The 25428-nt window shown below is 27.8% G+C and overlaps 3 protein-coding genes across 3 annotated transcripts; all 3 read left to right on the forward strand.

Moving 5' to 3' along the window:
• The first annotated feature begins 344 nt into the window (after positions 1–344).
• On the forward strand, positions 345–4481 carry LOC132935231 (polyadenylate-binding protein 4-like). The gene is made up of 9 exons (XM_061001708.1): positions 345–553; positions 1822–2015; positions 2313–2591; positions 2658–2774; positions 2844–3038; positions 3179–3394; positions 3503–3659; positions 3841–4238; positions 4311–4481. Exons 1-9 carry the CDS (start codon positions 388–390, stop codon positions 4479–4481), a joined length of 1893 nt encoding a protein of 630 aa, XP_060857691.1. The 5' UTR covers positions 345–387.
• A 3967-nt stretch (positions 4482–8448) lies between these two features.
• On the forward strand, positions 8449–12841 carry LOC132936658 (kelch-like protein 2). Its single transcript, XM_061003421.1, has 11 exons — positions 8449–8504; positions 9461–9598; positions 9658–9886; positions 9960–10135; positions 10208–10304; positions 10425–10581; positions 10659–10750; positions 10810–11112; positions 11198–11341; positions 12060–12312; positions 12396–12841. The coding sequence occupies exons 2-11, from the start codon at positions 9492–9494 to the stop codon at positions 12581–12583; spliced, it is 1746 nt and encodes a 581-aa protein (XP_060859404.1). The 5' UTR covers positions 8449–8504; positions 9461–9491; the 3' UTR covers positions 12584–12841.
• A 9029-nt stretch (positions 12842–21870) lies between these two features.
• Positions 21871–25208, forward strand: LOC132935981 (DET1- and DDB1-associated protein 1-like). The gene is made up of 4 exons (XM_061002630.1): positions 21871–22298; positions 23139–23268; positions 23792–23850; positions 24990–25208. Exons 1-4 carry the CDS (start codon positions 22296–22298, stop codon positions 25125–25127), a joined length of 330 nt encoding a protein of 109 aa, XP_060858613.1. The 5' UTR covers positions 21871–22295; the 3' UTR covers positions 25128–25208.
• The last annotated feature ends 220 nt before the right edge of the window (positions 25209–25428 follow it).

The following is a 25428-nucleotide window of genomic DNA, read 5'->3' on the forward strand; positions in this document are numbered from 1 at the left end:
GCGCACAACTGCACCCGACTGTGTGGAGGGGGCCGTCGACGGGAGACCTACGCGTCATCTCGTAGTGGTAGCTCAGTGCGTTCATTTTTTCCTCCAATTTTTCTTTTCAATTCACGAGGTTGTATCATACGTGTCTACGGAACACAACCCACGAGGAATAGTGTAGTTTTTCAATTCAAATAAATTAATAAACCCCAACAAATTTATAAAATTAACTAAATTAACTTAAAAAAGGTCACATTACATTAAACATAAAAAAAATTATAATTATTTTGTCTACGCGCAAAATCCGAAAGAAAAAGTATATCGCGCGCGTTTTGCCGTTGTTATCATTTTGAATTTTCACTTCATCGACGCTAAATTTGGCGCTGCAACCGAAACAACGAGATGGCTTCGTTGTACGTTGGAGACCTGCAATCGGACGTGACCGAAGCTATGCTGTTTGAGAAATTCAGCATGGTCGGTGCTGTCCTGTCGATCCGCGTGTGTCGTGACAACATCACCAGGAGATCGCTGGGATACGCCTACGTCAACTTTCAAAACATGGCGGACGGTGATTTTTTTTTATTGTTTATTTTTTTAAACGTCGTACGTGGCCGCCGCGATTGGTTTGCGACCGAATTCTCAAATCCGTCCCGAGGAATTTTGTTTTCTCCGAATTTCCCCCCCTCCCCCAACCCATCGAAACCGCCTCATACCAATGCCACGTGTGGTTTTTTTATATCGTTGGCAAAAATCTAGGAAACTGTTTTTTTCTGATTTTCCACTGTCTAGCATTAGTTTTTTGTGGTGGGGAGGGCGAGGAGGGGTCAGGTGCACGTAAGTCTCTGTAGTTAATGTAGGTAAAAACGTGTTTTACGTGGCCATGGCGCCATGCGTCTGTCATGTTTTTTCTCCCTACCCTTCCACAAACTCATCTGACACCGTTTGTTCACCTGGTGGCTGCCAATGGCCAACGGCAAATGGCTATGATGGCTGGGTGGTTTCCACCGGAACAACCAACACTCATCGCGTGCTTACGTCTTTTGACACTGACTGTCGATGTGTGACAAATAATTCGCACACATCGGATTCTACGCGATCGAGTAGTCAAATGGTTCATATTTTTTCAGGTGTGAAGCGATAAATAAATGATCGAGAATATCCACCTATTTTTTTTTATAGATCATACCTGTTGATAAAATATGATAACCCATACGGCCATACCCTCCACTGACTGCCCACTTTCTGATCAAAAATGTAGATCATCATTTTAGGATCTGGAGCGTTGTCAACTGCAATTAGATTGAAATCTCAAGTCTCTTTTAAATTCTGTTGGTAGCTTATTGCAGATAAAAATTTGATTTGTTCCAATGGAAAATATATTATAGTGTGTTGTACATTATGCTCTTGATGCAATAGCAATACCTTTTATCTTAACATAAATTTCATTTTTTAATAAGTAAGTAGGTAGAATTGTTGATTAGCATACTCAAATCATAAAAACTAGATAAGGTACCAATCGAGTATCAACTCCTAATTATTTTTTAAAACATAATAAAAAAAATAATTGTATATATATTATAGGTAATAAACCTAATACTTATTATACACAATATGATAGGTAGGTACTTACTATATTTACTTATTACTTACTTAATAAATAACAATCAGTAGGTATTTACATATTGATAACTGATAAATAATTAAAACAAGTTTTACTTAATATATAAATAAGAACACTAATAATAAAATTATCTGTAATCTAAATGATTAACTACTATTGTAATTTACATACTAATATTACATACTAATTTATATTTTAACATTTTTTTATTGTAGCTGAGCGTGCTTTGGACACCATGAACTTTGATATTCTTAAAGGACGTCCTATGAGACTTATGTGGTCTCAAAGAGATCCTTCTCTTAGAAAATCTGGTGTAGGCAATGTGTTCATCAAGAACCTAGATAAGAGTATTGATAATAAAGCCATGTATGACACATTTTCTGCTTTTGGAAACATATTGAGTTGTAAGGTAAGAGATATTTTTATGTGCATAAATTCATTAAAATTATTTAGCTAAGGTTTATATTCTGTAGGTAATCATTGTAAAAGTATTGGATCAGTTAAATTGTATGTTATATTTTTTAATTACAAAAAACATAAATCCTATGAAATATATAATAATTGAATACAAATTAAATTTAAATAAATGGATAAAAATATTAAATATATTTGATAAATAAAAGTGTATTTGATAATAGCAGTTAAACAATTAGGTATCTTAATTATTTTTAAATACCTAATTGTATTTATTTTTAAACTTGAATAGGTTGCACAAGATGAGACTGGTCAATCAAAAGGCTATGGCTTCGTTCATTTTGAAATGGAACAATCAGCCACTCAATCGATTGAAAAAGTTAATGGTATGTTGCTCAGTGGAAAAAAAGTATTTGTTGGTCGGTTTGTTGGCAGAAAAGATCGTAAAAAGGAATTGGGTCAAACAACTATACTTTATACAAACGTTTACATTAAGAATATAGATGAAAATGTCAATGACAAAATATTGTTTGAGATGTTTAAAAAATATGGATCGATTACTAGCTTCAAGGTTATTATAACGCATTTTAATTTATTTGTAGAATGTAGGTATTTATTAATTTGTTTTACATTTTAGGTCATGTTCAGAGACGACGGAAGTTCTAGAGGTTTTGGATTTGTGGCTTTTGAAGATCCAAAAGCAGCTGAAAAAGCAGTAACTGAATTACATGGCAAAGAAAGCCCAGAAGGAAAGGTTGGTATAAAATAATTATTCAGAAAATATGTTATATGATAAGGATATTAATAAAACGAGATATGTTAGACTTATTATGTAGGTCGTGCTCAAAAGAAAGCTGAACGCCAACAAGAATTGAAACACAAATTCGAACAGTATAAAATTGAACGTATGAATAGATACCAAGGAGTAAATTTGTTTGTGAAAAATTTAGATGACACAATTGATAATGAACGCTTACGCAAAGAATTTAGTGTCTTTGGAACTATTACAAGTGCTAAGGTAAATATTTAAATAGTTAAAAATTTAAATTTTATGATGTGTGTTGTCTATTAAAATGTCTTATATGTAGCGCTAACTTGGCAAAACAACTTGTCTTTTAAACAAAATTGTTGTTGATAATATATTTAAATTATTTTTAGGTGATGATGGATGATGGCCGTAGTAAAGGGTTCGGTTTTGTTTGTTTTTCATCTCCAGAAGAAGCTACTAAAGCAGTAACAGATATGAATAGTCGTATTGTTGGTACTAAACCATTATATGTTGCATTAGCTCAACGCAAAGAAGATCGTAAAGCCCATTTAAACTCCCAATATTTACAACACATTACTAATATGAGAATTCAATCTATTGGCCCAGTAAGTCGATAATAGTTTTTTTTATTTTAAATAGTTCAATTTGTAGAATTCTAGATTAGTAATTAAATAATTCCAAATATATTTTAACATACCATATTTGAATTATAGATATATCAACCTGGTGCTTCAAATGGTTACTTCGTACCTACTATTCCTCAGCCACTGAGTTTCTATGGACCTACTCAAATGACTCAAATTCATCCACAACCAAGATGGGCTTCCCAATTACAAGTTAGGGGTGGAACACCGCAAGCTGCTGCTGCCGGTACTTTTTGCATATAATTAATATAATCTTGCATCTAGAGTTGATTTTATTTTTTTCACACTCTTGGATAATGTTTGGTCATTATTTGCGTATACACCATTGTGATGGAACGATTACATATTATCTGAATCAAAATATATTTCTTTACATTTGGTATTATGATTTATAAAATATTTTTTAGGTTATCCAAATATGTTTACCCAGTATCAGAACATTAGAGCTCGAGCTCCTGTACCAGCTGGTCAACAAGCTGCATTGGCTAGAAATACCATGGTGGATGGAAATGCTAGACCTATTAGCATAGCTCAACAACAAATGCCAGGTGCTGTTGCTGCTGGAGGTGTACGTGTTCCAGGAGCACATGGTACAGGCTCTGAATATAAATATACAGCTAATATGCGTAATCCTCCTGGTCAAGCTCAAGGCATGGGACAAGCACAACCTGGTAAACCACCTGCACCAGTTCAAGCAGCTGTACATGTACATGGACAAGAACCACTTACTGCAACAATGTTGGCCATCGCTAGGCCGGAAGATCAAAAACAGATGTTGGGAGAGAGGCTTTTCCCTCTCATTCAGGTAAAATTTTAATTTATACATGTAGTAATTTATTTAATGACTTATATTAAATTATTCAATATTATATTGTAGCATATGTATCCGGAATGGACTGGTAAGATCACTGGTATGTTGTTGGAGATCGACAATTCAGATTTGCTTCACATGTTGGAACATCATGAATCTTTGAAGAAAAAAGTAGAAGAGGCTGTAGCTGTTCTTAAGATCTCCCAAGCACAACAAACCCGAGTGAAGAAAGAATAGTTGCGCAATTATTACATTTTATATAAATATTCATTAAAAATTTCTTTTTCATTAATATCTAATTTTTTTAACAGTGGGAAAATTAAAAACTTTGTATGAGTAAAAAATTAAGCGATAAAAAATTGTAATTAAAAAAAAACCAACAATAAAATGGAAAAATTGATATTGGTAAAAAAAAATTAAATAATAAATTGAATCAAACTGAAATATAGTGCGGCTTAAATTTCAGTAGTAATGTAACAACATTTTTATGAAAATTTTGTTTTTGATAAATTATTAAATTAAAGAACTGACAACTACTAAAATTATCTTGGACATTTGTCCTCTATTGGCCTTATTCAACAACTTATAAATTATTTTTTTTATAAAAACAATAATTCTTATTGTACTTGCCAATAATATTTTTTTTTTAAATATGACTTTTAAAGATCATCACATTAAATTTGTTGTACTTACTACTGCTAATTTTCCGTTTATTCATATTACATAAAACAATGCATTTCATTGGTCAATAGAATTTTTGTTAACAATAAGAAATCTTTTATTCTACAATATAATATTTAAAATATTACACTTTTGGACTATTTGTTGCATATTTATTCTCTGCCGTTTAAATTTGTATTCCAAGTACCATTGAATTATACATAACATTTTACAGATCAAAAGATGGTATATTATTCAGTCATCATTTCCTTGCTTATTCAATCCTGAAAAATATCTTTTATACACTATTACAATGTTCATTTAAATTTTACTTATTAACATTGATTATGATTACTATAGTATTCATAGTCAATGTTATTAGTTGAAAATGCAAATTCACACAATGTAGTGATAATTTAAAACTTGTGTTTTCACTGTATAGTGAAAATTGTTGCTAACAATCTAGTCGAAAACCATAATATCCTGTATTTTATACCACAGTATTAAGTTAAGGAATTCCGGCTCAAACCTTCATGCATTTGCTATTCATAATTTGATTTGTTATGAATTTGTTTAATTTAAGCATGACCAGTTTCAAAAAAAAGATGTTGTTTTTTTAGTTGAACAAAAAAAAAAATAACATCAGATACACGATTTTGCCGAAATGCAGAATATTTATATTAGCAATTTCTATGCACTGTAACATTTTTAAAATATTGAAGAAAATTTCTAGTAATAAAATAAAATAAAACATATTTTATTAAACATTTTTATTATGTAACCTACACATTTAATTGTATTACTTTACTGTACTCATATCTAGTTATGTTAGCACATATATATACCTACGTATTTAGTTTTTAGTACGTTCGTACTGTACACTAATGTAGTTTAATGTTACATAATACAATTATTATTAATAAAGCTAAGATTATTAAAACTATGACAAAGATTCATGCATATTTTATGCCTCTGAACTTGTTTTAATAAAAAATATTGATAAAATGTATACAGACTTCATGAATTAATTTAATACTAATAAATATTTTAAATATCAAGAATGTATCAAAATGTTTACAATTAATGAACAAACATCATAACTTGGAGAATACTATTCAATTTACTAAGCTAACCTACATATTTTAAAAATAATGAACAACAATTAAGAAATGTACTAGATAATACTAAATTAATATTTTTTTGATTTTAATTTTTATATTACTACGTATTTTATTTTTAGCACTTTAGTACTGTACGCTAATGTAATATAATGTAACCACCAACAATTATTGATTAAGCTAAGATTATTAAAACTATGACAAAGATTCAGTCATATTTATATGACCTTGAACTTGTCTTAAGAATAATCCGAATATTAGCTCATTCATTATGAAATAATTATTAGAATTAATTATTTACCTACTTTACGAATGTAACAAATAATGAACAAATAATAATAACAAGAAAAGCTAAATCATAATTGTTTTTTAATAATAAATAAATAAATTAACTTGGAAATATATCTAAATTTTAAATACATGCTACAAAAAAATGAAATAAATAAAAATATTTCAGAAATAATAAATAAAATTATTCTAAATTTAATTAAGTTTATAATATAAAATATATGATTACCTTGAAATGTTCTTTCTCAAATTACATCTCGTCATCATAAAATTGAAATGGTAATAATGATATTAAATTTAATTTAAAATTTATAATTATAATATTTGATATTATTAAATTAAAAGTATTTATAGCTATTAAAATTGGTCATGGACTTAAATTTTAAATAAAATAAAGTTGATTAATTTGTATCGTTATTCTCTAGAATATAAAGATGAAATAATTGAAAATACATATCTTTGAATTAAGGCTACACATAATTCAAAAATTAATATAAATATTTAAATTAAAATAATAATAATTATAAATTAATTAAAGTTTAATAATGTTATAAGTAAATGCCATGCAATTAAATTTACAGTTAATCGAATAGATAAAGAAAAAGGTAGAATAATAATTCTTATTGTTTCAATAATTGTTATTAATGGGGCTAAACAAATTGTTGTATTTAGTGGAATTAAATGTGGAATTATATTTTTTGTATTTTTATATGTTGAAAAAATTATGTAAAATAATCAGAATGGTTAAATATTATAATAAAAATTCTTTCAAAAATTTACTTATAAATAAAAAGTTATAACCGAAAAAAACCGAAAAATTAATGATGTTTAATTAAGTGTTTATACATATAAATTTTTGAAATTTATGGATTAGATAATTTCTTGAAATATAATAAAAGTATATATAACACATGATTTACTCTATCAAAGTAACCCCTTTTCAGGCATTTTATTTTTAAAAATATTGTTTAGTAAAAAAATGTTTCTTGTTTTAGATAGAGATTGGAAAATTTCTCAATCAAATTTAAAAAAAAATATGTTTTAGTGAGGCAAGACGTCTGTAGTTGTCTAAAAAGAGGGGCATGTTGAATTAAATTATTAAAATTTGTATAGTTTGATAATTTAAAATTTGCAAAAATAAAAATCTTTCATTCGATCTTTTATCATTCGTTAACTAAAATATTTTTCTTAGAAATTTCTGGGTATAACTACATAATTGTGTATGATTTTCACATTCAAATTTGGAAAATTTATTTTTATTTATTCAGGTTTTATTGTTCGGTTTAAAATTTTAGTTGATCCAATGTTGACGCCTAGTTTGACGTCCGAATTATACTGTTAGTAACAAAAGAATTTTCGGCGTCTTACGAACAATTAAAAAAACCAGAAGTACTTGAGATATAAAAATCGCCTCTCCTTTTAATAATAAAATAGGAAGGTATGGAGAGTTACGCGAAAACGATAACGCTCGAAAATGTTCACTGCACAAGCAGAAACATCTGAACTCCGTATAAGATGTTTTCACATCAAAAACAAAAAGTCGTCAACCGGAGATCGCATCGGTATATATTATAAAATTGACAAACAAATTAAACTAAAAAAAAATAATACCTCCATGGAAAATTCGCTCAGCACGAATTATTATCTCGACCGACCTCCAAGGTTGACGCCCAGTCCGACGTCCGAACAAATCGTGCTTATAGATCTTTATTATTTCTCAATTGTTATTATAACTACTTATGAGAACTTTATATTAACTTTCAAGCTTTTCACACATACAATCAGTGGCATAATTACAGAGGGATTTGGGTGTCGTATCCCCCTCATGACATAATTTTTTAAACCGGTGAACCATATTTATGTACTTATTTATTTACATAAATATAAATAGGTACTATAATTGTCCTTATATACTATATTTTATAGAAGGTGAGACTGAGAAGGGACAAATAAAAACCCAACGGTGTGACAGTGTAAATAATAATTAATAAATAACAGAGAAATAAAATGAAATGGTCCACACCGATACGCAACGGAACGAAACGTTCCGCGTAACTTTTTGTTCTGAAACTGTTTGATTATGTTGACGTGGATGTTGTTTATCAATATTTTCCTCAATTATCATATTGAAAAATAAAAACACATTGGTTTAGTTTTTCGTATCTTTCGTACTTTCGTGTAATTTCTTTAAAAGGTATGTATTTATTGATTTATTACATTATATTATATGAATAAGACAAAAATGCCTATTCTGAGCAATAATTACTCATATAAAACTTTGCGTTTAGATATTTTTATTAAATATTTAACTTGAAGTGTATACGTGCAATTCGTGACGGGGCACAATGAGACACATTTTTCTTGTCTTACGCCGTGTCTAAAGTAAATCCGGCAAGTGCGTGCGATTTATATTCTGACAGTGCTGTTCCAATTGCGTCCAACGCGGCGAAATACAAACTGTTTTGTTTTTCGACGCATCGGACGCGGCGTTATACTCTTTAAGAGCCGTTCATAATGGCTAGTTAAGTATCGGTCAAGACTATACTGCAGAAATCCATAAGTAATACTAAAGAAATTTGTCGGTTAATATTATAAGACATTGTAAGAACAGCCCTTAATGTGTCACATCTAATGTGTTAACACGTTGAATGCGTATTGACGCAATTTGGCGTCATGAGAATCATTCAGCAATGTTTTTGACGCCATCTGGCTTCTAATATACATTTAAAATAAATGGTTTAATATTCCCTACGCGTAGCTGAATGTTATTTTATTATTATTTAGCGTGGATTAAACGCATGCTTTTAAATATGTATACATACGTCGTTATGAGCAGTTTCTTTATTTTTTTTTAAAATTTATTTTGTCTTTACTTTTATCATACGCGCTGGGTGAAAACTGTAAAAATGCATACGCAGTCAACGTGTTAAATTGTATTAAAATAAGGAATAGTTATTAATACATAGATAATTAATATTCTTTTAGGGCTAAGAACCGATTTTAATTTTGTGTTTGCTTTTTTAAAATTATTTTTTTCTGATTTCAATTAAAAAAAAAAGTATTGATTTTATTATTTTTTCATAGAGGATTGTTAACGATTTTTATCGTTACATATAATTAATTTTTAAATGTTCTTTTTTTTGTTTAAAGGCATTCATACCTCGACTTAATATAATTCACAATGCAAAATACTAATGATATACCAGAATCCAGAAGATGTGAACCAGCCAAATTTTATAAAAAATCAACTTTCGTTGATATGTATGAAGGATTGCAATCCTTACGAAAGTAAGTGGTGGGTGATTTCAACTTCCAGATAAATATTAATAAAACATTTTTGTCTTTAGTAGTGAGATTTTTTGTGATATTAAACTTGAAACGGACGATCACAAAATAATAACTGCACATAAAGTGGTTTTATCAGCAGCTAGTCCGTATTTCCATGCTATGTTCACAAATTTTGCAAAAAGGAATCATGATCTTGTGGTAATAAGAAAGATAGATTATAACAGTTTACTACTCTTAGTAAACTTTATTTACACGGGGCAAATCGTGGTCACCGAAGAAAACGTCCAGGTAATAATAGATAAAGTTTGGTTTAATTATAGAAAACTAAATTATTTTAATTGTATATTGTTTATTTCTCAAGGACTTGTTACCAGCGGCAAATCTCTTGCAATTACAAGAAGTTAAAGAGGCATGTTGTGATTTTTTACAGTCACAACTCTGCCCTACAAATTGTATTGGTATTAACGCTATGGCTGATTTACATAGCTGTACGAAATTGATAAGAAGTTCAGAATTATATATTCTTCAACACTTTCCGTACGAAATATAATTTATTATTAAGTTTCTATAAGGACGTTTTATTTATTATTGTATTATTTTGATTCTTAGAGATGTTTTTGGTGGTGACGAATTCCTATCCTTATCATCCGAACAAGTAATTAAGTTGATCTCCAGTGACAAACTTACAGTTCCATCTGAAGAAAAAGTAGGCAAACTAAAATTGATTATTGTTATATTATATTATTGGGGAAGGAAAAATGCAGTAACCTTCTAATATGTAATATTATGTAGTCTAATTAATTTATTAGTATATTTATTGTTTTAGGTATTTGAAAGTGTTATCAGTTGGGTAAAATATGAATTGGATTCAAGACAATGTATTTTACCCCAATTAATGGAACATGTACGTTTAGCATTAACATCGAAAAACTACTTATTAAAAATAGTAGCCAAGGATCCTCTTATAAAGAAATGTCTTAAATGTAGGTTTTTTCTTTAAGTTTGCTTTAATTGTGAATTAATTTATATTTTAGATATATATTTATGTATAATTTTTAAGGTAAACATTACGTATCGGAGGCATTAAAAACACTCAAAGCAGAAGAGCTTATTCCTCAAAGCATCCGGATTAAACCCAGACATCAAAATAAAGTATGATTGTGTATAATTTATTTATCTTTCCAATATATTTAATAATTTAATTATAACAGGTTATATTAGTTGTTGGTGGAATTGAGTCGGGATTAAGTAATAGTTTAGAATATTTTGATCCAATCACGGACCAATGGCATTTTGGACCAGAATTGATTACAAACCATAGAAGACATAATCTAGTCGTAATTAAAGATAATTTTATATTTGATGTGGGTGGTTATAAAAATGGTTTATCACCTTATCGGTGTGTTCATGTTCTTGATTTATCTTCCAAACCACTTTGTTGGCTACCAAGTGACGATATGTTAGTTGAACGACAATTTTTAGGAGTTGGTGCAATAAATGATAATATCTATGCCGTAAGTAATGTTGAATTATAATTTATTAGTTTGATTGTTATTTCTGTAAAAAACACGTACCAATAAATTATGAATTTAATTTAAGGTAGGCGGATTAAATGATAGAGATGGAGATTTAAAAAGTGCCGAAGTTTTTGACTTCAATACTCAAGAATGGCGTATGATATCCAGTATGAATACTATGAGATCTTTATTTGCGGTTGGAGTCTTGAATGATCTTTTATATGTGGTAAACTTTTTTATGATTTTAATTTTGTATTATATTTATAATAATAATAATTGGAACGAGAATAATAAAATTCTTGTGAAAGAATTGTGTAATATATTTACAAAATAAAATATTTCGATAGATTCAAAATTTAAATTGATAATAAGCTAATAAAAATATTTGTATATATACCTCTTCAATACAATTATTTAATAATTTCATAGGAAACTGATTCATTTTCATTGAACGTCAAACCTACCTACATAATGGAAGTAAAAAAACTCAAATAGATTTTTGTTACAGATTTTTACTAAATGTAATACAAAAAGTATTATTATTCTCTTGCTTAATATGACCTTATTTATTAGTTTTTAATACTGTTCATACAATATACACAAAAAAAATTAAACTTTATTAAATGTTTATTTTTAACATTGAATATAGCTTAATTAAGTTTTTAAACTACCTAACTTTAATTAGTTTTCGTTCTGAATGATCTTTTATATTTGCGGTAAACTAATGTTTTTTTTATGATTTTAATTTTGTATTATATTTATTAAATATATAATATTTTTAATTTCTTAACATTTTCGTACCTGTGTAATATTGAAATTAATAATTTATAATAGATACATTTTTGTAATTCAAAATAAAAATGCAATAATATTTTATTCAGGAACTTTTTTTAAGCGTGAGGTATTTTTATTCCACAATTATTTGTATTAATTAAATTTTGTAGGTAGGAGGTTTTGATCAATCATTACAGGCTTTAAACACTGTTGAGTGTTATAATCCCAGTATTGATAAGTGGACACCAGTCGCAAACATGTGTGAACGTCGCAGTTGTGCCGGTGTAGGAGTTTTAAATGGTGAACTGTATGTTGTAAGCGGTCGTAATGGATCAAACCTTTTAAGTAGTGTTGAAAAATACAGACCAAGTACAGGAGTTTGGACAACTATTGCAGACATACTTTTGCCTCGAAAATATGCAGGTAACTTTTTGTTGAATAAATGTAAACTATTTTATGAAACTTTTTTTTATATATTTTGAATAAAATTTAATTTTTCATTATAGATGTAGTCGCATTAGATGGTTTATTGTATGTCATCGGTGGAATGAACAATACTTCTGTTTTGAATTCTGTAGAATATTACAACCCAAACACCAATACCTGGGCCATGGTCACATCGAAAATGAATATGATGCACTTTTCACCTGGAGTAGTAGCCATTAATAGGCCAAAACATTTTACAACTTGTTAGCATTAATTTTTTTTGGCACAATATATAAATGTTTTACTATTTTGCATTATAGTATCTTACATTATGTATAGCGCATACAATACATGTATTTTTTTTTAATTTTTCAACTTTTATGTTCAATTTCTATAGCTAAGGTTGGACATTTAAATTAAGGTTTCTCATAAATAGTTAATAATGCAACCGAAAAAACTTTAAAATATATACCCAAACCAAATTTCTTCATAGATATTTTTACTTCAAATTTGAATCAAATTAGAGAGATATTTAAATGGAGATTAACAATTTTTGTTATCTTGTTTTAATTTAAAAATAATATTGGTTGACACTTGGAATTATTCAAGTATATTATAATTTATACACACAATGACATGTCTTTGGCAATAATTATTCCAACTATCAGTATTACCAATAGTAAAATAAATTACTTTCATAGAAATAATACCACAGATTATGTCTGATTATGTTGTAGGTAGTAATACGCTACATTGTGACTGCCGTAATATGAGCACAACTGTTTTTCCCATTCTATACAGGAAAAATTTAAACAACATTATATTCTCATAATAATAATACTCGTAGTAACTTAAACTGGTATATTGTATTATTAAGAATAAAAATAAATTTGTAATACATTATTAAAAATCGGGTTAGTGGGTAAAGCTCTGCTGTACATTAGGTGAAGAATTTGCTGTAAATTATAATGGATGTGTACGTTTTAATGCATTGTATAATATACAAAAACCAATTCTAAGTGAAGTTGGTCTGTCCATATATAATAATACCAGATATACCTATATACCTATATACACGTTGATGGACAGTCTTGTGGCCGCCGTCGAAAAAAAACCATCCTTAAAACGATACTTTTCATTACTGCTATAGCAGTAATATTTTTAGTACTGCTATAGCAGTACTGACCTCCGACATCACATTTTCAATTCAAAAATTACTGCTATAGCAGTATTACATTTAAATGTTAATTTTTTAATTATAATATATGTTGAAAACTTTAATTTATTATAGGAAATTCTTAAAAATATAGGAATTTATAATTATTTATTAAATAAAATATAAAACCAAATGCAATGCAAATCTTTATTACTATCGAAAAAGTACATCTATACAATACCTAGATCATTATTTAAAAAAATTACGTTTTAAATTTAATTACTTTTTAATTATTATTTATTTTAATAATATTCATCCTTCTGGTTGAGCAGCATGGAAATCTTTGAAGCATAGTGTACACAAAGGTACTTTACATTTCTGACATTGAATGGAAGTTTGTTTTCTTGTTTTTTGCTTATAACACTGCATACAGTTTTTAAATTTTTTTTGTCGTTTAAAATTTGGTGGTAAAGGAATGGGTTCTTCGAAATGATCGTCTCTCAAATGATCTTCACGTTGGTTTGATTTTCTTGAATATTTTTTTAATTGAAAAAGTTCAGTTGCTGTTTTATTCTTTGGAATTTTAATTAAATCTTTTATAAGTAAGTCTGTATATATCGATAAATGTTATCGAAATATAAATTATAACTTATCAGCTGAAGAATAAAAATGGAAAATACGTGTATATTATAAATACGTGTATAAATAAGCTAAAAATAGAGTGCCCGATGGCCCGATGAGATGTCCGGGGTCAGTAAAACTTCCTCTCTCATAAGAGACCATTGAAAATATCACTGCTATAGCAGTAATGACACTTTTTGGACGGTTTTTGTATTACTGCTATAGCAGTAATATTTAAAAACGACCCCTGACATCAACATTTAATATTACTGCTATAGCAGTAATATCGGCAACTGTCCACCAACGTGTTAATGATATTATTGTAATTAAAATATTTATTTTACTATTCGGCATTAGTAAAACCATAGCTTAAATTCATTTTCTTAATTAATTAAATACAGTATACACATTAATACATTATTATTATATGAACTTTTGAAATTATTATTATTTTTAATTACAAATAATCCTTTCATAAAATGATGAGTTAAAGCTATTGAAACAATGTAGAGGTTCTAAATGTTGAGCTGTAATAACTAAATGTTGAAAACTTAATAAAAAAACTAGAAAAAAACTTGAGGTTCCACGGATAAAAAAAGTTTATGAAACGCTGATTTACAGGTAACACACAAAATCGTTCCAAAGAGCTTTTGTATAATAATATTACGTTTAATCAGCTTTTCAAATTATTATGATATATTCAACCAACAACAATTTCCTTCCCATTTTATACAGACTCAGGATTGGCTAGTTCTAGAATACCTAGCCACCTAGGTATGATTAAAAGTGTTTCTATAGTAAGTCTATATACATACATTATATACGCTATAATATAATATATAATATGTATTTGTTAAGGGGATGTCAGCGCACTATTTGTTTTCTCTCTCTGGCCCACATGCAACATAGACAAAACGCATTTGCGCTAAATCGTTTTTCTATGTTTTTAAGTAATCTTAGAGTAAAATCACCCATTACAAAAAAGATAGAGAATAACATTTTTGAGGGAATGACATATCGATTTCTCTAAATATTGTTTCAAAACAATTTAAATATCATTTAAATTTACAACATTTTTTTGTTTATTTTGAAATTCGAATACATAGTCAAATAACAATAAAGTATCAAATTGATATGTCATTACCTCTAAAATATTATTCTCTATCTTTATTGTAATGGTTGATTTTACCCTAAGATTACTTAAAAACAAAAAAAAACAAAAATGCGAAAATGCGTTTTGTCTATGTTACGCGTGGGTCAAAGAGAGAAAACAAATAGTGCGCTGACATCCTCTTAATGTTAATAATAATAAAAAAAGTAATATGGTTTCATTATAAAACAGTTGATCAAATATTTAAAAAATAATAGATTAGTATGCGTTTACAACAAATATTTTAAGTTCAAAATTTGGCAATCATTTGACTTTTTAATATTTTATATACAAATAAGCTTCTTTTTTTTCAGCGATCTATTAAATATATTCTATATAAAAACTTTGTAGACATCGTAAGGCCTAATAAAATATCATACAAATATAAGATTTCTGCTATTATAGTATTATAGATAATACGGGAACTAATTTGAACCGTGTATAATGATAATTAATTTTTATCGACAACCAATTCATAAAATGATAAGCAGCCTTTGTGGGGAGCACGAGGGAGTGTTTCCCCCCAGAAAAAATATTGAGGGGACAAACTTATCATTTTGGCCCCATCCTAAGTTAAATATTATTTAAACAATTTTTAATTTTTATAAAATTTTTATGTTAAAATTTGTAAACTTTTGTACAATTATATAAGAAAATTATTCCCCATGTTTTATTATCAATATTACCATAAATGAATATAAAAACATATTTAAGAGTAACTATGGATCAAGAACACTTAAGAAATTTAGCAATGCTTTAGGTACATAAGGAATATCCAATTGATTTCATGTTATAATTGATAGATTTGATTCAGAAGCAAAAGTAAGAGGTCAACGTTTATTGATGAAATAACTAACTGGCTTATAAATTATTTTTATTATAAAAGATTAATTATATACTATTTTATGGGTACTTTAAATTTTAAATATATGTATCTGTTTTCACCAAAATATTAGTATACCCGTATCTACCTATATTTAATTATTTAATATATATATTTTTTTTTTAATTAGATGTGCACAATTTTTACTTTTTAGCACAGTAAGTGTATGTGGTGACAGAACAAAAATACAATTAAAATAGGAATAAGAAGCCACTCATTAATGGGACTTGACTTAGAAATTATTTAAGTATAAAATATAAAAGTGTGAAATGTTATCTGTTCTTATTTAGATAGTTAGTAAAAATGTAGGTAGAATATTATTATAGGCATAAATTTGGCTTGCTAGATGGGGGGCTAAGATTAAAATTTAAAAGTTATAACCATAAAACGTTAGAACAAGCCCACGACGCGAGCTTTGTTCTCCCCCGGACCATCTACATCAACATATTTTTAAGATTTCATAACAAGTATAGGTTTATAAATATTTTAAAATTTTTTATTTTATAAAACCATACAAAATTTAATTTAATTATTGATAAGTGATAACTAATTACCAAGACCAAGTAGTGAAGTACCTACCTATAAAAATGACACCCACCCCTGACTTTTTGGTGATTCAGTGACCCACAAATTGCATGATCTCTGCTTATCTCTTCGTATCGTGAGATGTGTTATGTATCGTGAGATAAGCAGAGATCATGCAATTTGTGGTTTCACACATTATATAAAAATAAAAGTAGCAAGTTAGATTTTTTAAACAAAATATTCCGTACACTATACACTACGCACGATAAAGACCATACTAAAACTAAATTCTGTGTTACCCAATACGTATTATTGTACAGTATACTATAATGTTATCTAATGTGGACGTGTTTAGGTAATAATAAATTTACCATTAGAAAATCCAATATTTGTCGTCATTCGTCGACCGTCGATAACGATGATGTCGATTGACATATGAACTTATCGATGTATAATGTGTTATTTATAAATTATAATCGACAGCAGGTATCTTTACAGACGTAAATTCTATGAATTGTAGAATATGCAACATTTATGCAACTATCAATAAATATGCAATAAATATGCATTTTCATACAAATATGCAAAAATATGCAAAAAAAAAATTGAACCATAGAATCTACACATTACGAAACGTCGACATTTATAATCAAAATTATTCTAGGTGAATTGTAGAAGAACATGCATTTGCATATAAATCCGGGCCCTAGTAATTACTAATCAGTGTCCGGTATGGCCTTATAGGTAATATAAAAATGGTTAGTTTGATGGCCAATTCATTATTAGCAACAAATAGAATTGCATTAGCAATACAATGACATACATAAACAATCAACTTGTGATGTTATAAACAGCTTTATAACGAAAAAGGTGGGTAAGTGGATACTGATACCAGATAATGTATATACTATGTATACTGCTGTACAATAGGTTACAAGTGGGTCACTATAAGTATATAAATGATATAATAATATTGAATACAAAATATGATTCTCAGCGGTAACGGTTTGTCAGTGTGGATATCTTATATTATATTTATATTGTTAAATGTTATTAATTATTATTAAGACGGTAGTCGGTTGAATAAATATTGTAAGATTACAATAAAATAACTAAAATAGCTATTCTTGGTTTTTAATATGTAATTTCATCCAAATTTGAATTTAAAATAACTATAAAAATAACTGTGTTTATGTGTTTTTAGATTTTTTGCTAACAGAATTAATTACTTACGTGGAACATTGTTTTAAAGTTTTAATCCTTAGCGATAAAAGTTGAACAGTTTATAAATTTTTAACAACTAAATAATTTATTTGCTATATAACTCAATTTGATAAATTTTGTCAAAATTCAAACTTTAAATAATTATAAAAAAAAAAATTGTGCTCATGTATTTTTAATATTTTCCAACTGGTATTGTTACAATATAACAGGAGCCTTGCATTAAATTTTCACGCTTTTTTCCCCAACAAATAAAGTTTTATTGACATTCATGGAAAAAAAGACTAATAAAAATGGAAACAGAAAATGTTCCTTAACAGTACAAAACAAATCAAATTTTTTTGAAAATTTTATCGTGTATAGAAAATGCAAATATAAACGACAAGTGGAAATTTCATGTACATACGTTCATTTGATATAGAGTTACACCAAAAACCAAAATCGATTTCCTAGAAAACAGATTTTGAATAAAAATTCAAGTTTTTCCTTAATTTTTCTTTTGTTTTTCACGGCGCTTTTGAAAACTACTAGGAAATTTACTTTTGATTCCTCCCCCCCCCAATGTTTCCTATCAGAAAACATACTGTTGAAGAAAATCCAAGCATTTTTCTGTCCTAAAATGTGATGACATATACACAATACAAAGACTAACACTGTAGTTGTGTAGTAGTATAGAAGTCTGTGCTATAATATTGTAATACAGTCGGGTCTCAATAACTCGAATTTTTTTTGTCCCATGGAAATTTTTTTAAAAAATTTCGAGTTATGTATCTCGAAATATACATAAGTCAAATTAATTTTTATCTCCCTTGACATTCGAGTTATCGAGACTCAACTGTATTGTTAGTTATATGATCATCGAGATGAAGAATATTTAATAGGTATTATAATAATATGACTCTCACAAAATAAAAAGTAAAACATAATAAATAACCTAGAAAATACTGTACATATAATTTTGTTCAAATTTGAACTTAAAATGTTTATAAAAATAACTGTGTGAATATATTTTTAGAGATTTGGGTTACAATATCAACTACTTATGAAAAACTATGTTTTAATTTTTCAATATTTAACTAAAAGAATTGTCATTTTATACATTTTTAACTACAATACCTATAATTTGCAATTTTTGTAATTTTCTTTTCATCACTTACATTTGAAACGTTTTATTAATTTCTAACTGAAAAGTAATTTGCAAACTTTCGAGACTGATGAATTTCGTCAAATTTCTAACTTCAGACAGTCGTAAAAAATTATTAAGGACTTACGCTCAACTTTTTTTTAATTTCACTGTTAACAACTTATGCGGAACCGTACCAATTACACTTTCAAGTGTATTGCCCTACCAAAACATTTTTTACCAACAGCAATTAAAAAAAATTACATATATAGCTATAGGTACATATATAGATATATAATCTAAATATTTTTCCAATATTCGGTAAGACAATTTCATGTACCTATCTATACGGTTGTTATTTCATTATAAATCGATTTTGTTGAAAATTGGCTTTGCGTGGAAATTTTCATTTTAGATTCTGAGTGGAGCGACAGTATATTGATTTTACAATAAAATGTGTTTTTATTTTTTTAAATTTTTAAATTTTTTTTTTTGTATTTGTCATCACCTTTTAGGACAGTGAAAATGCTTTGATTTTCTTCAACAGTATCTTTTCTGATGGAAAAATAAATACGTTAGGGGGTCTAAAATCTCAAAAATCCTAATAGTTTTTGAAAGCGCAGGGAAGAAGAAAAGAAAAATTAAGAAAAAACGGAAATGTTTACGCAAAATCGGTTTTTGACAAAATTGATTTTGGATTTTGGTATAACTCTTAAACAAATGACATGCAAATTTCACTGAATGTTTATATTATCATTTTAGTGCCGAAATCACCTTCCGTGTGGCGAACGGCGGACACCCAGCTAAATGGATATTATACAATACATTTAGGGGCACAACTCAAACTTACTGCACCTACTTGAATTGATTTTAAAATGTAATATCTTTTGCCCTGGGGCATAAAAATCCTAATAACTGCGGTATCTACTGACGCGGTATAACACATTTACTTTACACACAAAATCACCTCCCAAAACAACCCAACTTTGAAGAACAATATCTCATCAACGGATTAACGAAAAATGACAATTTAAACGTGATAATTCATAAAAAATAGCCTTATTAATTTATGACATTTTAAGTATAAGTTACCATTTGAAAATCAAATTTGATAGTAGTTTGCTTAATTATTATAACGGTGAAAAATATAAAACATTTATACAAATGAAGAAATACATATAACTAAAATTAAAAAAAAAAAAAATTTGGAAAAAAATCAATACTTTTTGAAGTAATGAGTTTCAACGATAAAAAATCACCTTGATACACAGTAAAATTTTCAAAAAATATTGATTTGTTTTGAACTGTTTACTGACATTTTTAGTTTCCAATTTTTTTAGTTTTTTTTTCTATGAATATCAATAAAATTTTATTTGTTGGGTTAAAAAACTTGAAAATTTAATACAAAGCTCTTATATATTGTTACAGTGACAAGTGTAAAATATTAAAAATCCAGTCACAATTTTTTTTTCATAGGTAAGCATTTAAAATCAAATTTTGAAAAAAAGCGTAAAACTCACGAAAATGTGCAAATTATTTTGAGTTAAAAATACCTTAAAATTTTTCTTTTTAACTCTAAGATTTTGTAATACAAGACTATCTACCTTTATAAAAAATGTCTATAAGAAAGTCAAATTAAATTTTTATGAGCGTTTGAAGTTCAAATTTTTACAACATTGGATATTCACTCGACTTCTTATGTAGCTATTTATATAAGAAATATGTTATAATTCAAAAACGGATAACTGTAGATTCTTGAAATTTCTATCATATATTCCTATACTTGATAAAACTTTCAAAATATTTTGAGATGTTTAGGTGCAATTTAAAATTAAAATTTTTTTTTTTATAAATTACAACAAAATTGTTTTTGTTTGGCCAAAAATCATCAAAGTTTATTACAAAGCTCCTGATATATTTGTTAAATAGCAGTGTAAAAATGCATAAGCACAATTTTTTTGTAAGCATTTAAAGTTAGATTTTTGACAACATTTATCAAATTGAAAATTAAAAAATGGTTTTGTAGTTAAAAATGTATAATACGTTCAACTTTCATAGCTAAGGATTGAAAACTTACAACAAGGTTCCCAACAAACCCAAAAAATCTCAAAAATATAAAATGTTCAAATTTGGAGGAAATTACATATTAAATAACCAACAATAACGATTTTAGTTATTTTGGAAATTTTACAATATTAATTCAACTTTCCGGCTACCGTATTAATAATAAGTAATAACAATATAAATATAATATAAAATATCCACGCTGGCAAACCATCAACGCTCAGAATCACTTTTCGTATACAATGATATTATATAGTTTAATTCAAATTGAATACCATCCATTATACAGTGACCCACTTGTAACCTACTGTACGGCAGAGGGACAATCACTTGCCCTCCTTTATTACTTACTTTTTTCAGTTTTTAACCACGTTTTTGAAAATGACTCAATTTTTTTTATTCTACCCCCCCCCCCCCCCCCCAAAAAAAAATACCCACTAGATTGACTTTCCTATCAGAAAAAAAGTCTCCAGCTGTTTAATTTAACATTAATACTGATTATAGAGATTCATTTCGGTAGACACTTTTCAAGTATGGGAATCCAGCTGTTTAATACTGATAATGGAGATTCATTTCGGTAGACACTTTTCTAGATTCGTTGGGCAACCATACTATCTTAAATCGTGTGTTTTTCGTAGGTTCAGACTTCCGAACCAAGACCCCAATCAGCTGATCAAGTTTCGCTTCTATATTGTTCTATTATGGTATTGTGGTGAACCAGCACCACAAAACTTCTCCTCGTTGGCTGCACTGCCGTGGTTGGCACCACCGCCCGACCCACCACTACACTACCGGCGTCCCGGCTGCTCGGGCCCGTTTCTCTCTCTTGTCACCACTCTCGACAGTCGACACGCGAAAAACTTAGCGATCTTTTCCCGCCATCTTGTCCGACGACGAAAAGCGTATACGATCTCTGCGAACGACGGATCTCGGCTCCCGCAACGAGACGTATCACGTAAGTACGATCGTGGCCAACTTGTCAGTTAAATCGCGAAAGTCTGTCGCGACTCCGATCACTCGTTCGCGGTCTTCAATTATTTACCCTGACGACCACATGCAGTGCCGCCGCACATTTTAACAATAACACCACCATAATATACAGTTATCCATCAATCATCAGTCATCAGTCATCACCTAACTGTCATCACCACAGTCATCACCAACTACAATTTCGATTTTCTAGAACGGTTTCCAGACACAGTTATCCGTGCACATTTTAGACATCTTAGCTTCCGACATGGTAAGTACAAGATACCATACCTCACACAATAAATAAAATATGGTGTGCACGTTCCGTTAAAGGTCGTATCAGGTTTACATTCTGCTGTAGCAATTCTTGATTGGGGATTGGTTTGAGAAGATTGTAGACAAAAACTGAATCTACAGCACATCAAATTATTGTATATTTGACATATAATAATAAATAAATTAATAGATAGGTTAGGTTAGGTATAATATAAAATTAATAATGTCACATTTGAATATTTTGATAATAGTACAATCATACCGACCAGATCGTTGTCGAATGCACTAAGTGCAATAAGTTAAGGTCGGACAACTATACATTATCAGCATTCCGCTTAGTGAGGTAAATCCATTTCAAAACTTGGCCGCTGTACAATTAAGCGCTGCACTGCAGAATTTTTTTAAGATTATGGCATTATAGTATTATACAAGTTTAAAATAACCTTTGACCATATAAACTAGTTAGTTTATTATAAACCAACTAGTTTATATAGTCGGAGAAAATAATATAATAATATAGTCCATAAAAATAACCTCGAATGCCATATAAATATTGTTCTTAAACTAATACATATGAACTTGAAATTTCGAATCATGGTTGCTCTAAAGCTCTAGATGTCCTCGGAAATTGCTTATAATGCCACTGCAGTGTTGTATCTATATACATCATAAATAATACTTTTAATCATAATTGTATACATAAACTATTAGCTATTAGTTTTCCAAGCACTTGGAATTTGTTATTTTTAAATATACTAGTAAGATTCAGAATCACTTTTTGTTTCTAATCTATCAAAGATAAAACAATATTTAATTATACTTTTATATATTTCAGTCTATAGCCGAATTCTTGGATGGCTTGCCATCCTATGACGAACGCAATTTTTCCAGTTTCACTTCAAAAAGTTGTGGAAATAAGTCTTCACTAGTTTACATAACAACAAAAGATCAACCTTCCGAACAAAGTTTGTAGTAGTTCTATTATTGAATAGTACATTATACTTTGTTCTAAAAGAGAAGATACTGTAGCAAGTGCCTATGTGTGAACTTAATTAACTTTCGTTCACAGTAAATTTAATCATCAGTTTAGTGCGACAGTTTAAGTCCAACTTAGGAAGTCTGGTATCACGTGCATTTGTGAATAAAATCAAGTAATTTACATGTATCTTCTCTTTTTGAGTAGAGTTTTGGTATTTATTTTAATATACTATATTTATCTATACTGATAATTATTATAATGTAATGATAATAGAAAATATTAATATAAATACTAATACATTATATATTTTTAATTTTACACTTTTTTTTAAATACTTATCAACTCAAAATTTATCTGAATATTACAAAATGCATTCAGAACTGTTCATTTAATTTGTATACATTATAGAAGAAAATAATAAGAATTACTGTAATATGTGTATGTTATTTAATATAATATGTAAAATGTTTTATGTTTTTAAATTAAAATTATATTGTTTTTAATTTCAGTTGTTAATGACTATTCAAATTTGTCATTCCAGGATTTACCTATACTTTGGGATTTAGAGGTAACCTATTTAAAATACTAAAACTTCATACAAACGGGTTTTTAAATAAATATCTTATTTTAACATATAATACCTACTAATTAATATATTTATAAAATTAAAAAAAAAAAAAAAAAAAAATACTGTTCTTACATTAAATTCGATATTAGAATTGATAAAATATTCAAACAGTTCGACTTATCAGTATAATTTATTTTATTATATAATGAATGTTTATTATACATGGTGATCCATTTAATGTAATACTCTAGTTATTTCAAAAACTTTTTATTTATTGTTTATTAATTGTTTTTAATTTTTTTCAAGCATTTTCAATTTCTTTTTTTAAAACAGAATAATTTTTGGAGTATCTTGATGTATAAAAATGTATTTTATTTGATTAATTTATGAGTTGTAAGTATTTAAAATTTAGGGGTACATCTAAATTTTAAAGTATCCCTTAAAAATAGCCACTGCTGATCTTAACTTTAAATACTTATAAGTTAAAACTAACAAACTACATGTCCAAAATTATATTTTATAAATGGTATTACTCTGCTTTGGAATATAAGATTATTATATTCAAATGAGCATTTAAAATTATTGTATTTTCTAAAAAGTTGTTTTTTATTACTTTAAACTAGGTATGTAAAAGACTTTTTTTGAAAATGTTAAAGTTTCCTGAAATAAAGACTGTCTTATGTCAAATGAATAGCCAGTAAATGATATACTTAAATTGAATGCATAAATATAACAGTATAGGTTATTACTTATTAGTTATTACTCAGGATTTTCAATCATAAATTATTAAGTTATCTTCTTAGAATGTAGCCATATAAGCTTTTCAAATGTAATAATTTAATAAATAGCTATTTAGTATTTACTTAACTTTCATATTGTTTTAGAATATAATATAGTATCTATAAAATCACATAAATATTACTCCAGATATCCATATATAATTATTATTTATATATATGATATTTATTTATTTTTATTAAAACTTTAATATGTACCTTTTATACTAAAACGTACCAAGCTTGTTCTATTTTTATCTTATATATTTATTTTTATATAATTATAAATTATAGTAAAATCTTATATTATTTACACTAACATTTATGTTGTATTAATATTAATATGTATTAATTATATTCTAGAATAGATGTAATGCATTGGATGAAACGAGTGAAGAATCTGACACATTGGATGAAACGAGTGAAGAATCTGACGCATTGGGTGAAACGAGTGATGAATCTGACACATTGGATGAAACGAGTGAAGAATCTGATAACTAACTAGAAGACGGCAATTCAGAAATGTAGATATAGATATTATATTGTAAAACTTCTTGCGATTAAATAATTCCAATGCAAACACTTTTAATGTTTTTTTGACTATAACTCCTGATTCGGCTGTTTTTAAGAGAAATACAATTTGCTAATTTAAGAATATATTTTATAGTCTATAGACTATTGTTTAATACAACTATTTACTAATAGGTACACAAGGTATTATTTTGAAAGATTTTTAGAGTCAGCAATAATATTAAATTTACAACTGTTTCTTCGGGTAGCACTTTTAAGCATAAAGGATTTA

The sequence above is a fragment of the Metopolophium dirhodum genome, chromosome 1, assembly GCF_019925205.1.
Source record: "Metopolophium dirhodum isolate CAU chromosome 1, ASM1992520v1, whole genome shotgun sequence".
Classification (NCBI taxonomy): Eukaryota; Metazoa; Arthropoda; class Insecta; order Hemiptera; family Aphididae; genus Metopolophium; species Metopolophium dirhodum.